General features: G+C 48.7%; 1 protein-coding gene across 3 annotated transcripts in view; it reads right to left on the bottom strand.

The window, feature by feature from the left end:
- The window catches only part of Wdr66 (WD repeat domain 66), a 75,760-nt gene that overhangs the window by 23,034 nt on the left and 39,033 nt on the right, over positions 1 to 13,693 (bottom strand). For all 3 annotated transcript variants that reach the window (XM_030254542.1, NM_001370840.1, XM_030254543.1), the window contains 4 exons: positions 6,916 to 7,030; positions 5,821 to 5,984; positions 1,987 to 2,077; positions 1,614 to 1,757 (listed from right to left, as the gene is read on the bottom strand). In XM_030254542.1, coding sequence (XP_030110402.1) covers positions 1,614 to 1,757; positions 1,987 to 2,077; positions 5,821 to 5,984; positions 6,916 to 7,030 — 514 coding nt within the window. The remainder of the gene's footprint in view (positions 1 to 1,613; positions 1,758 to 1,986; positions 2,078 to 5,820; positions 5,985 to 6,915; positions 7,031 to 13,693) is intronic.

Genomic DNA, 13,693 nt, shown 5'->3' with positions numbered 1-13,693 from the left:
AAAACAAACAAACAAACAAACAAAAAACAACAACAAGAAAAACCAAGATAAAGTAGCCTTGAATTCCTGGGTTCAGCCTCCAGAATAACTGGACAGTACAACACCAGCTCATGGAACCCTTGTGTGGGCTGTAAGTGCTTTCATGGCTATACGTCATGGGTGGGTGCTACCACATCTGGCTGGCAAGAGGGCCTTAAAGCTCACGTTCTCTGACACAGTTCAAGTTCTACTTGGACTCAGAACCATGAAAAACAGAGATGTTCACGTTCACCGAAGCTGTGTCTCGACAGCCAAATGCTCCGGGCAAGCCCAGCATCCAACAGCTGAGCGAGTCAGTGGGGCCCACTGCTCAAAAAAGGCACAGCACTAAGAAATTTTTACCGCCAAGCTCACAAAACACTGGAAACTTAGACCATTAAGGTTATCCGCCTAAATACACCGTTACTAAATCCATATGTGTAAGCATAGTTTCACACTGACTGTATGTGTACTTGTGCGGTATAATACCAATTCTTTGTTAAAATAATACTGATAAGACTATATCACATATAGACAATAGAAGAGAATTTATCAAGATATTAAGTGATTCTCTCTAATAACTTCTACTTTTGTTGTTTTGGTTTTGGAGACATGACAGGCCAGCCTCACATTTACAATGTAGCTGAGGACAACTTTGAGCTTCTGAAGCCCCTGCCTCCAAACCCCAAGAGCTGGGATTACAGGGGAAGCGGTATTCTTCGTATTAACAATTACAGAACCAAACCTCAGCCGCCTCTGAAAAAAATAAACCGCTTAAAGTACACTGCATCCTTCATCATCAAACACTTAGCTAAGATTTCACTCTTACATAGAAAGAAATAAACACACCCATCTCACTGGTGTGCAAATTTGTTTTTGTCTTTAACAAACAGTACCACTGTATGGAAAACAAAATTTGTTTTGTTTTGTTTTGTTTTTTTGAGACAGGGTTTCTCTGTGTAGCCCTGGCTGTCTTGGAACTCACTCTGTAGACCAGGCTGGCCTTGAACTTAGAAATCCGCCTGCCTCTGCCTCCCAAGTGCTGGGATTCTTTTAAAATAGGTTTCTTCATAGCTATTATCAGCAAAGGTTGGATTTGTGTACCTATTTTATACACCAATATACCCTGGATTGTGTAAAAATTACTTGGGCAAAAATGGGGCTGCAGGTCGGGCATGATGCACACACCTTTAGTCCCAGCACTCCGGAAGCAGAGGCAGGTGGGATCTCTGTGAGTTCAAGGCCAGCCTGATCTACAGTTCGAGTTGAAATACAGTCAGGGCTACATGGAGATCGTGGTACCTTCTCAGTATCTGCTCATGAACTCCCACTGGCCAGCGACGCCAAGTCAGCAAAGGTTTAGGAGGCCCTGGTGCGTCTAACATCACACATGCTCAAGGAATTGGTCTTCGGGAACAGGACACATCTTTACCTCCAGTCAGTTACTCAGGAGCTCATTGTGTGAGTTCTCAGAGTCTTCTTGCTGATCTATTTACTTGAGAAAAGTGGCATATTTCCAGGCTGGCTCCAGAGACTCTTCCCAGAGGCACTTGTTATAAATAGCCCACCCCAGCTCTGATCCGGTTTCTACTCACCTTCTCCTCTGACGGGTAAAAACCGATCGCTCTCATGACAAAAGGAAGCTCCGACAGGCAAATATGTTCCGACACCTGCCTGGTCTCCATTGTATCGATACCTTGACTGCGGATCTGAGAGTAGTAAAAATAGTCCTCCAACTCCTGTGTCAGACGAAACAGAAGACAGTGCACAGTCCCTCTGAAGTCACACACATCCACGAACGGGATGGGTTTTTGGGGTTTTTTGTTTTTTGTTTTTTTTCTAAAAAGTTCATTCTGAGCTCAGTGTGGGGTCGGAGCTTTGTGGAAAAGCAGAGAGGGTTGACCCCAAGGTTTGCTCTACAGCCTTGACTAGACGCCCCCAGGAAATGTTCCCTCGGATAACAATTACCCTGTAGAATTTTCCTTCCCTGCCACCAGACACCAGACCATAGAACGGGGTCAAGTCTTCACCCCCAAGGGAAACGGCAGCCTCCAGGGCCCTGGAACAATGGAAAACATCACCATTAGAGAGTACTCAAGCGTGAAGTCGCTGGAGCCGCACAGATGGTGGCCTAGGAAGGACACCCACCGCATCTGTACAACCAGGGTCTTTGCAACTGGCCCAGGAAGGTCCCACGGCGGCGGCGACAAAGCCTATGACAGAAAATTCAATTTCACGTGTGGAGTGCAGCCGTTCGGGGCACCCACCTTAATTATGGTGATATTCTCGTTCCTATGACACAGCAGGCCCCTGGCAATTTGTCTGTAATCTTTGGGGACCACAGCTCTACTGGGGGCTGGGGGAGGCTCCAGCCTGAGACCTCAACCCTCTTAGGCTGAGCACGGCCGACCAGTGCCAAAGGGCTGGCAGGTGCATTGCCAGTGCTAATTGCTTCCAGAAAAACCCGGGAGATCACGGGGACCCATGCCAAGCAGACAAAAATAACCCTCTGCTCTCTAACACAGGGTCAGATTTTCCAAAAATAGGCCCTTTGAATGGGAAGAAAACCTACTTTTGCATGAGACTGACCAACTTTTCCTCACACAAAAGGCAAATCATCTAAAGTTACAGTTTAAAAACAACAACAACAACAAACCTACTCACTGGATTTCTGCTAATTCAGTGAACTAGATCTCACTTCAGTGAAGACCCATGGTGGGGAACTGAAGTATCCAGGAATCACAGGGGCCTGCACGTGAGGCCTCACTCTTCCTGCTTGCAAGCTGTGTGACCACGAGAAATACCCACCTCTGCTCAGTTTCTGCATCTGCAGAATGGGTAGGGTCATACGGGTCCATCATAAGAATTAAATACACGGATTTGCCATGGGGCCTTTGGTTTTTCTCAGAAACCACTTCCTTACTTGAGCCATCAAGAGACCTCCTTGGAAGTTTAGGGACCTGTACGTGGGGATAAGAATTGCACTGTCTCCAGAATGGCAGTGAGGACGGAGTCAAGATGGCTGCGTACAACGGCCAGGGCGGAGCCCAGAAGTGCATCTCTATCCACACCAAGGGCTGACAAGGTTCTGACATGTCCCTACCCCTCTCAGCAGAACCACAAAATGTCCTCTGCCCGGTTAGTGGTTCTAGCGGAGGGCCTGATGCATTTCTTTTCCACAGGAGCCCGAGGTCCATCTCCTGCCGGGCCAGGTCTTCATTTTCCTTCTTATCTCTGACAGGAGGCTATCAGGTGATCAGCTAGCCCTTCCTTTCCTGTGGCCTCCAGGCCAAAACTGGCCTGGTCCTGACTCAAGGGATAACAGAGCCACGTTCAGACTGTCCTAGAGCAGGGTATATCAGGACCAGAAGTGACATGGGAATCTGTCACCACCAAGAATCCTTAAGGGAAGGCTATAAAATGTACTTAGCTCCCCAGGACAGCCCAACCTTCTGCCGTCTCTCCTCTCGGATGACTTTTGTGAAGATGATAGAAAGCTAGCCAGCACTCCAGTCTATGTGGTATTAGGAGCAGAATCCCGAGCTTTGGCGCATGCTAGGCCAGCGCTCTACCAGGCTGAGATACAGCCTGGGCCCTGGTGCAGGGCTGTAGTGTTTACTTATTTGGTGTTCTTACATTTCTTTCCATTAGTGAAACGCTGAACATATTAAGTCACCAGAAGCAGCAATAAAGCGCTAATTAGTTCATAATGATCCTTTGTCCCCACAACAGATTTAAATTGAAATTCTCAGAAGCCTGGCTTCTGGCCAAGCACAGGGGAGCTACTGGGTATCCCTACCAGATCCCACGTTATTGAGGACAAGAGGAGGCTGGGGGGGGGGGTCTTCACCTCCCTCACCCTGTGCCACAGGCCCCAAGGATTACAGGTGGCAAGTGGGTGACACCTGGAGGAGCTCATGTGGGGGCCTGTTGGGGAGCTGCTTCAGGGTAGAGAGCTAACCTCCAGTTTCCGAGGCCCCCACACCAGCTCCGTCTATCAAGTCACTCAGGGTGGCAGAGGCAAAAGGCAGAGTTGCGATTACAATCTGAAGCCACCACAGCACCAAAACAGATTTTTGCCTGCTATTTTCACCCAAGTTCGGGGTAAGAAGGAAAGCGTTAACATCTGCCATAAAGAGAAAGATGCCTGCTTGGCAGATGGCAGGGGTGGGGGGCGGACGTTCCTGGGACGGGGAGTCAGGCTGCTTTCTTGAGGGAGGGGCCTCCGAGGAGTTTCCGTCTGCCCAGCTCCCCTCCACCCAAAAGCTCAAGTGGGCAGCGGCATGAGAAATGTGAGCTCGCTGCCCACTCGTTTGTTCTTCCGTGGTTCCTGTCACTGCGTTTGAATGGATGAGAGGGTCAGCTTGGGTGCCTTTCGGGAAGAAAGGGGAGGAAGGCAGCCCTGGTTTACACAGCTTTTAACTCTAGATTGGTCACTGTGTTTGCATGTGGAAACCTGTCGGACCCGTACAGGACCCTATAAAAGCTGTTACCCCCACTTCACAGACAGAATCTAAGGATCAGAAATATTAAGAAAACTGCCCAGAGTCTAGAGCAGAGACTCCAGGCTATACTGAAACCCTCATCTCTTTGACATTAAGGTCCCTAATATTCTTGATTCTTTTTGTTTGTTTGTTTTGTTTTTCGAGACAGGGTTTCTCTGTGTAGCCCTGGCTGTCCTGGAACTCACTCTGTAGACCAGGCTGGCCTCGAACTTAGAAATTCGTCTGCCTCTGCCTCCCGAGTGCCGGGATTAAAGGCGTGCACCACCACTGCCCAGCCTCTTTATTCTAATATTAATGTTCTGGCTGGGGTTTGTGTGTGTGTGTGTGTGTGTGTGTGTGTGTGTATGAACTTGACACAGGCTGGAGTTATCACAGAGAAAGGAGCTTCAGGTGAGGAAATGCCTCCATGATATCTAGCTGTAAGGAATTTTCTCAATTAGAGATCAAGGGGGGAGGGTCCCTTGTGGGTGGTGCCATCCCTGGGTTGGTAGTCTTGAGTTCTATGAGAGAACAGGCTGAGCAAGCAGGGGAAGCAAGCCAGTAAGGAACATCCCTCCATGGCCTCTGCATCAGCTCCTGCTTCCTGACCTGCTAGAGTTCCAGTCCTGACTTTCTTTAGTGATGAACAGCAATGTGGAAAGTGTAAGCTCAATAAACCCTTTCCTCCCCAACTTGCTTCTTGGTCGTGATGTTTTGTACAGGAATAGAAACCCTGACTAAGACAATCTACAAGTTTAGAATGTTCCAGCCTTACATTAGGCAGAGCAGGTCTCCTCTCAGGGCAGGGACGGGCAGAGGAGCCGAAGGCAACAGAGTCATCCTGACTGTTCCTGTAATGCCCATGCTGGGGGTGGCCTTGGTCTCTCTGGTCAGGGTGACTATGTGCAGATACTGAGAACCACTTCCTGGAGCCAGGTGGAGCCAGGTAGAGCCAGGGACATTCTCGCCCAAGCTGGAAATTTAGAGTGTGGCCCAGGAAACTGCACGGCAGCCTATGTCACCAGGAAGCATCCTGAGAGCCAGGTACTGTTTAGTCCTAGCACAACACAGGGCATGTAGCAGGTACTCTGAAACCGGTCTGTTGTAATCAAATGAAAAGACAGGGTCTAAGGGGCAGAGCAAAGGCAGTTAAAAGTGTTCCCTGTGGGTGGCTCACAATGACATTAACTCCAGCTCCAGGGGATCCAATGCCCTCTTCTGGCTGCCTCAGGAACTGACATGCATATGTACATATTCAAACACACACACACACAAGTCTACATTTCCTTATGGGGCCAGGGTATGTCCCTTCACGTACCCTAAGTTAATTTTCCACTGCACCACTGAGCGATCTTGGCCTCCGGCTGTGAAGGCAAAGCGGCCATCATAGGAAAGGGCCATCCCAGCCACCCCGTTTGGGTGGCAAACGATAGCACATGTTTTGTGGGGGTTGCCGTCAACTGGTAAGATCTGGAGTCCAACCTGGAAAGGCATGTGGAGACAGATAATAAGCTTTACCTCCAGACGCTGGTCCTGTACATTCACACATCTGGGGCCATCTGTCAGAGATGGCTTTAACATGGATATATATATATATATATATATATGTATATATATATATATATATACATATATATGATATACATATCCAATATACATGATATACATATCTGATATATATATGATATCTGAGATATCTATACATGTATATATGTATATATATGCAACTGTTTTGTATAACTTCCATGCAAATTAGATTTTTCCCAGCCAATAAAAAGAAAGAAGAGCATCCTTTGGAGGGCCATGAATTGTCACTGGGAATCTTTGAAAACTCAGCTCAGAAATATCTCCTAGGGGCCCGTGAGATGGCTCAGTGGGTAAAGGTACTTGCTGCCACCACCACCACGCCTGACTGAGTTCCACCCTGGGGGGTAGGGGGGACTCACAGGGTAGGAGAGAACCGACTCTTGAAAGTTGTCCTTTGACCTTCACATGCGTATTGTAGCACATACGCACTTACAAACACACACACACACACACACAAAATTAAAACAAAAAGAAACGCCTTCCAGAGCCTTTCTCACTAATCTGTGGCTATTTTCAGAATGGTCAACGACCCCTATGGAGGTAATTCTGTGCAGCAGAACAACTAAGGGCCCATGGGTCTTATTGTCTGTTCTATTATTAAATGCATTTATTAGGGAAGGGACATTAGTGCCACAGGGGTGCACATTTGGAAACAACTTTCCCAAGTCAGTCTCTTCTCTTACTGGGTCCCAGGGTTCTGACTCAGGTCGCCGGAATAGGCGGTAAGCTCCCTACTGGTCCAGCGATCTCACCGACCCCGGGGTGTCCTGCTCTTTAGACCCAGTGCATAGCCATCTTGCAGGGGCAGAAGAGGGAGGGCTGCTACCTTGTCCTTGTTAATGAACACCAAGTATCGCTTCTGCAGCTCTAGCGTGGATTTTACGGGGAGCACCTGCGCATGCTCAATAGGCGACCCATACGCCGGTCCAAGGAGCGTCTTTCTGTATAGGGCAGAAAAGAGAGTATAAATTCCTTAAGCTTCAGTGTATGTTTTAAGGCTGGACTTGACACTGCCATACTTTTTGCTGTTGTTTGGAGGTTTGCTGTGAGGTCCAGGCTGGCCTAGAACTCGCAATCCTCCTTGCCTCAGCCCCCTGAGTGCTGGGATGACAGGCATGCACCGTCGCGCCAGACTCCTTATGTATCTGCGATTCTGAATTTCCTGTCTTGTCACTCAGCTAATCCCTACCTAAGAGCCTGTCATTCAAGCGCTGCCAGCAGCCGTTGTAAACAAGGGGCCTGGGATCCCAACAGCAAATGCTCTAGAGGGTTGGAGGGGGGGCGGGGGGGGGGGGACTACTGACTGTGAAGAGCATAGCAGTGTGCTGACTTCCTCTCTCTCCATTGCGCCCTAAGGAATTGTCTATGAACAACAGACAAGAAAAAAGTCTGCGAATGCCTTGGGCGGGATGTGTGAGATTCCTCGATGTCAGGCCCACAGACTGGAATGAGACGCCACCCTCTGTTGCCGACATCCCTAAATACAGGTCTGTGTAACGTGCATGTCGCCAGAACCATAGGAGCATCAAGTTGTATTGACGCTGGTTGGGCCTCTTTGACTTCAAGATTTCTTATTACATCTTTGTATTCATGTGTAGGGGTGTGCACAGGTGGAGGTCAGGTGACAACTTGCAGGAGGTGGTCCTCTCCTTCCATCATTTAGGATGTCTACTTTTTTTTAAGGATCTTGGTATTTTACCTAAGCTGTCCTCAAACTCCTAGGCTCAAGAGCGCCTCCTGCCTCAGCCCCCTACCTAGCTGGAACTGCAGGTGCATGCCAGCTTAGCTTGCTCTAATTCGGGTGGCTTGACTGAAGCATTAAAGTGAGGTCCCTTTGCGGGATGTCAGTGCTGGATCCTGCCACGCCAGCTGTCTGGTGAGAGCGCCTCCCCATGCCAGGCATGAGGTAAGGTGTCAGGATGCAGACATGTGCACACTGTGGGCCCTGCTACTGAGGACACAGACTGGCAGCGACCACAGACGAACAGCTGATGTGAGGTGAAGTTCGCAGGCGGCACGGAGGGTCTGGAGCGAAGTATTCCTAAAGGAGTGGGCAGCTGTATTCAGAGTGATGGATCAGAGGCAGAAAGAACAGCATTGGATGGCAGGAGAACTGGGCGTCAGGAAGAGATGGGTGAAGGCCGGCAGCATGGGTCTAAGGAGCATAAACAACGGTACTGAGAGAGACACTGAGGTAGAGCAAGGTGGGCTTTCTCTTCTGGGCTGTTGGACTGTTGGAGACTCAGCACTTTGGGACACTACAGCGCCTGCCAGGTACCCCGTGTATCACCAAAAGCCTTTCCTGAGGCCGTCCACATGTCGGCAAGTGGGCAGAGGCAGGAGGACAGAACTCTAAGCTTGGAAAGACTGGCACCTTTTTCCCCAGCTGGGGAAGTTGTGGGGGGCAGGGACTATGGAGTCTTAGAGTCACTACCACGACCCGGAAATGCCAATGGGAGGGCCGTTCAGGAAATTATACGTATGCACATCTTCATCACATCCTACACCCCAATGCTCACACCCCTACAAAATGGACACAATGCAAATGTCTATCACCACCAGCAGATAGACAGATGGACAGATGGACGGGATAGGACCAACACTCAGCCGTGACAGGGCACTGGTTGATGTCACAAAGTGGATGAGTCTGAAGAACATGTTAAGCGAGAGAAGCCAGGCAAGAAAGGTCACGTGCTGTATGAATCAATCTCCAGGAGAATGAAGTTGTGTTCCCACGTGCAGAATAGATGTGCTGTGGACAGGAGCAGGCCAGTGACTTCCGGGGACACAGAGAGGCCTGACTGGGGAACATCTATTGATGGGAGCCAGAGTTTGTCTTTTGTTTCTTGCTTTTTGGCTTGAACTCACTCACTATGTAGCTGAGGATAGCCTTTGAAAGATTGGTCCTCCCTGCCCTTACCTCCCAAGGGCAGGCAATAGACGCACGCATGTCTGGGTAATTAGGTAGTAGGGATTGAACCCAGGACTTTGTACATGGGAGGGAGGCAAGCTTTCTACTAACTGAGCCAAATCTCCAGCCCTTTTGGGTATGATGGATGCTTCTTGAACAGGGCACAGCTTAGTGAATACAATTAAAACAAAAAACTGCTCCAAAGAGGTCATGGCACATCGCATGTAGCTGTCAGCCAGTGATAGTCAACCTGTCTACTGATTTTACAAAGTTCCTATCTCTTCATTCTGACAGAAAGGCATTTTACATTCATTGTTTAAACAAAAGGTTCAAACCTTTAGATATATGTAAAATATAAGATCCACATTCTATAATGCTGTCCCCTGTCCCAAGGAAGGCATGGGTGACTGTTTGGTATGCACGATTCACCAAAAGGTAACATACAGAGGAGTTCATAAGAAAGAAAGAATTAAACTACTCATACTCGTGCAGCAATTTGCTTCATCTCTTCCTGTATCGTGGGGATGCTGCCACGCTACTGCACAGACAGCTTTCTCGTGCTGGTTTTCCCCCTTCGCTAAAAGCGCCATTGTGTTCTGGTGTACTGACAAGACATCACTTAACCAATGCCCTATTAACAGACATTTTGGATTGCTTCCATTTCAAAACATATTTCCCAACAAGAGATCCTTTTACTTATGCCTTGGCATAAGCGCAGGGCACTTCCGCAGGCTTCATTCCTAGAAGTCAGAGGATATAAAATTTAACAGAGGGTGACAAATTGCTTTCCCCAAAGGTTATGCCAATTTACACCCCCCCCCCAAACAGTGGTTGGGCGGGCGAGCCGGTTCCCCACACCCTTGCCAGCGCTCAGCACCATCAATCACTTTTGTCTTTACTAATCCCATTTGTAGAAAATGATGTCTTGCTTTCCTCTGCATCTTGCAGAGAGGCTGCTGAGCACCTGCTCCTGTGGTCGCTGGTCTTCTGTGGCCATGGAAAGCTACCTTTCTAGATCCTCTCAAACATTCTAAAATGCACGTTGGCTTCATCACAAGAGGGCAACTCCTCCCCAGTAGAAGAGTCGTAACCAGACTTATTATTTCTCCAACCTAAGAGATGCTGTAAGCGAGGGGCTCTTATTTTGGAAGGAGAGGAGCGTTCTAGAGCTGTGGGAAGAGGTGGTGGTTACACGGTGCTATCTATGCCCTTCATTAGAGTGCTTTATGAACTTAACTGCTAACCTTCCTAAGTTATTTTCTGTACTCAAGTTTAGCCAAGGCGCTGGGAACTGATTGAAATGGAAACACAACGGTTCTTTGGAAAATCTGTCGGGTGGCGTTTTGCTGGGGCAAACACGTGAAGGAACATTTCGTTAAAGTGGACACAGGTGTGAAGGGCTCAGGCCAACTCGTGAAGGAACGTTTCCCTGAAGCAGACCCAGGAGAGAGGATATTCTGCTAAAGCAAGCATGTGAAAGGACACTGAAGGACTCTTTGCTAACAACACTCAGGTATTGGTCCACCTTACACTGCATAGTTGAGCTGCATTTGTCAGGACTCCATAGAGAGAAACGCACCAAAAAACATCTGGTGATGTACTGCAGTTTCTTGCTGCTTCTGTGCACTCTGGCTGATTAGATGCATATGCTGAGGCAAGACCTGTGGAGGTTAGGAGAGGGCAATGCTTGCAGGTCTCTCGTCTTTGCTGATCTTCGCTTCCCTGAGAGAGGCACGGCCAAGAACTTCTCCTGGTGTTCCTGTCCGTCCCTCCTGCTGACTCGAGCCTAGACTGAGGCCTGGCTGTCTCTGCTAGGTCGTGTCACCACGGCTGCTACCAAACTGGACTGTTGGTGTATCTGTGAGATGTTTCCGAGTGGATTGAGCTGCCGCTGCCTGCTAACCTGTGAACTGAACTGTGATTTCCAGACAATGCAGACGGGAGTTGATGCAAAGAACCTTTCTAAACAGGTCCACTTCCCCCGTATCCTTTCTTTTCCATCACCTCTGGTGAGTGGTGGGCTACAAGGGAGATTAAAACATTTAAGAACCATCATTAAAAATAGGATTTGAGGGCTGGTGAGATGGCTCAGTGGGTAAGAGCACCCGACTACTCTTCCAAAGGTCAGGAGTTCAAATCCCAGCAACCACATGGTGGCTCACAACCATCTGTAACAAGATCTGATGCCCTCTTCTGGAGTGTCTGATGACAGCTACAGTGTACTTACATATAATAAATAAATAAATCTAAAAAAAAAAATAGGATTTGAAAAAAAAATTAAAGTTACAAGTGATAGTCTCTATCTTTAATTTTGTTTTTGTTACTGTGTGTGATGGGGCGGGTGGCGCAGTGGACGGTGCATACCTGCTGTGGCGTGTGTGGAGGTCAAAGAGCAATCTTCAGGGGCCAGTTCTCCATGGTCAGGCTCCTGCAGCAAGTACTTTTTACCTGAGGAGCCATTTCCTCTTGCTGTGTATACTTTCTTTCTTTCTTTTCTTTTCTTTTCTTTTCAAGTATTTCTTTACTTATTATATGTAAGTAGCTGTCTTCAGACACCTCTGACGAGGGCATCAGATCTCATTATGGATGGTTGTGAGCCACCATGTGGTTTGCTGGGATTTGAACTCAGGACCTCTGGAAGAGCAGCCAGTGCTCTTAACCGCTGAGCCATCTCTCCAGCCCACTTTCTTTCTTTTTAATAGTTTTATTTTTATTTAAGTGATTTATATATTTTTATTTTATGTGCATTGGTGTTTAGCCTATATATCTGTCTGTGTCAGAGCCCCTAGAACTGGAGTTACAGTTATGAGCCACCCTGTGGGTGCTGGGATTTGAACTCAGGTCCTCTGGAAGAGCAACCAGTGCTCTTCACCATTGAGCCATCTCTCCAGCCCCACTATTTTCTTAAAAGATGTTTTGAGCTAACCTCAGATGGATGATCAATAGACAGAAACACATGCATACACTACATACACAAACACACACACACACACACATGTGCACAGGACTCAATGCAGACTCTGTCTGTCTTTGCTGGTGAATAACTGTTGGCGTGCGCTTGAAGCCTGAGACCTGCCATGCCTGCATCTCCCACCCTGTGAATCCTGTTCCTAGGGGTTGACTGGGGCTTTCCCTGGATGGCCTTTGCTCAGGAGAGTGTGTCCCCTGAAGAGGGAGGAAGGAGAGCCTCCTGAAGCTCCATGTGTTCTCAGGGATTTTAAACACTGTGCCAGATTCTACCTTCCGCCTGGATGTAAGGATGTGGTCATTTTCCTCCTCCTCCTCCTCCTCCTCCTTGGAAAAGAGCAGTTGCTGGTCTGCGGGGAGTGGGCAGGAGGGAGATGGTTCATGCTTGGAATCCCAACCCTTGAGAGGTTGAGGCAGGAGGCTTGCTGTAAGTTTAGAGCCAGCCTGAGCAACAAAATGAGACAACTCCAAAGGAAAAACAAAACAAAAACAAAACCCCACAAAATCAAAGCAAACAGAAAAGAGCTTGGGGATGGGGGTGAGGGGGTGGAGTTTTGGAAATCTCTGAGACTGAAGGCATGATCGTGGCCAGCTATGATGGTACATGCCTATATCCCTAGCACTCCAGAGACTCAGCTACATAATAAGTCCCCTGTCTCAGAAGCGAGCTAAAACCAACCAACCAGTTAAAACTCTGAGCTCCCTCAGAGCCTCTGAGCCTGAGCATTCTCCTGCTGAGGCTACTTTCTTTTTTCCCCCCACATTCCCTCTTCTCCACTCTTTTCCAGCCATATCCACTGGCAGCCAATCACTGGAAGAGAGGCTCCCTCCCCACAGGGTTGACAGGGTCTGACCATGGTGCAATCCCTAGTAGAGGGCAGAGTCAGAGCAAGTACCAAAGGCTGAGTGCCTGTCTTAACTGGTTCTCCAGAGCTTAGGAAGCCTCCTTAGACCTCAGAGGGACAAGTCTTTGCAGCTGAAGACAAAGTGGTCCTGTCCCAGGGACAGCACATATTATCAGTGTCCCAGGTGAAGGAAACCTGGGGGTTACGGGACTGAAAATCCTATCCACCCCCAACAGCAGGACACCTCTGTGGGAAAGATGGATGCCTGGATGCCAAGGGTGTGGTCTGCACCCTCCATCTCCTCTTTCCCTCCAGTCTCCTGCCTCAGAGCTTTAACCTCCTCTGCCTTTGCCTCCACCTCGGCCTCCACAAGATGAAGAGTGCAATTCAGGTTCTCTGTGTGCAGTACAATCTGCACTGCCTTGTCCCACCTTGGATTTGACAGATCTCCAATCTCTCCTTCCCCGACACCCCTCGCCTCGTCCTCTCACTCAGGGTCCATCCCGTTTTCCTGGCTCCTCAGGCCTCAGTCTCCACTCTCTCTCCCACTTTTACAATTCTGCTGGCCTCATTTCCACTTTCCTCACTTCTGACCCCTAAGCTCCACCCCCAACCTGCTGGGCACTCTTTGAAGGCAGCAGTCCCTCTGCCCCCAGGAACTCCCTCTCCACACACTGTCTTTCCAGTCCTTATGCACAGCACCTGTCACACCCACCCACCCCCTGCCTACTTACTAGAATGCTGTCCCCATCACTTAAGTGTCTGTCCCAGGAGAGAGCTTTGTCTGACTGACTTTCCCCACCTGGCACGTTGCCTGGCCCAGGTAAGGGATGGATAAATAAATGAATGTGTTCAGCTGGACTTAAAACTCCTTTGAGAAA

This window comes from Mus musculus, chromosome 5, assembly GCF_000001635.26.
Source record: "Mus musculus strain C57BL/6J chromosome 5, GRCm38.p6 C57BL/6J".
Lineage (NCBI taxonomy): Eukaryota > Metazoa > Chordata > Mammalia > Rodentia > Muridae > Mus > Mus musculus.
Note: the sequence above shows the minus strand (reverse complement) of the source record. Positions and strands in the feature narration are given on the sequence as shown.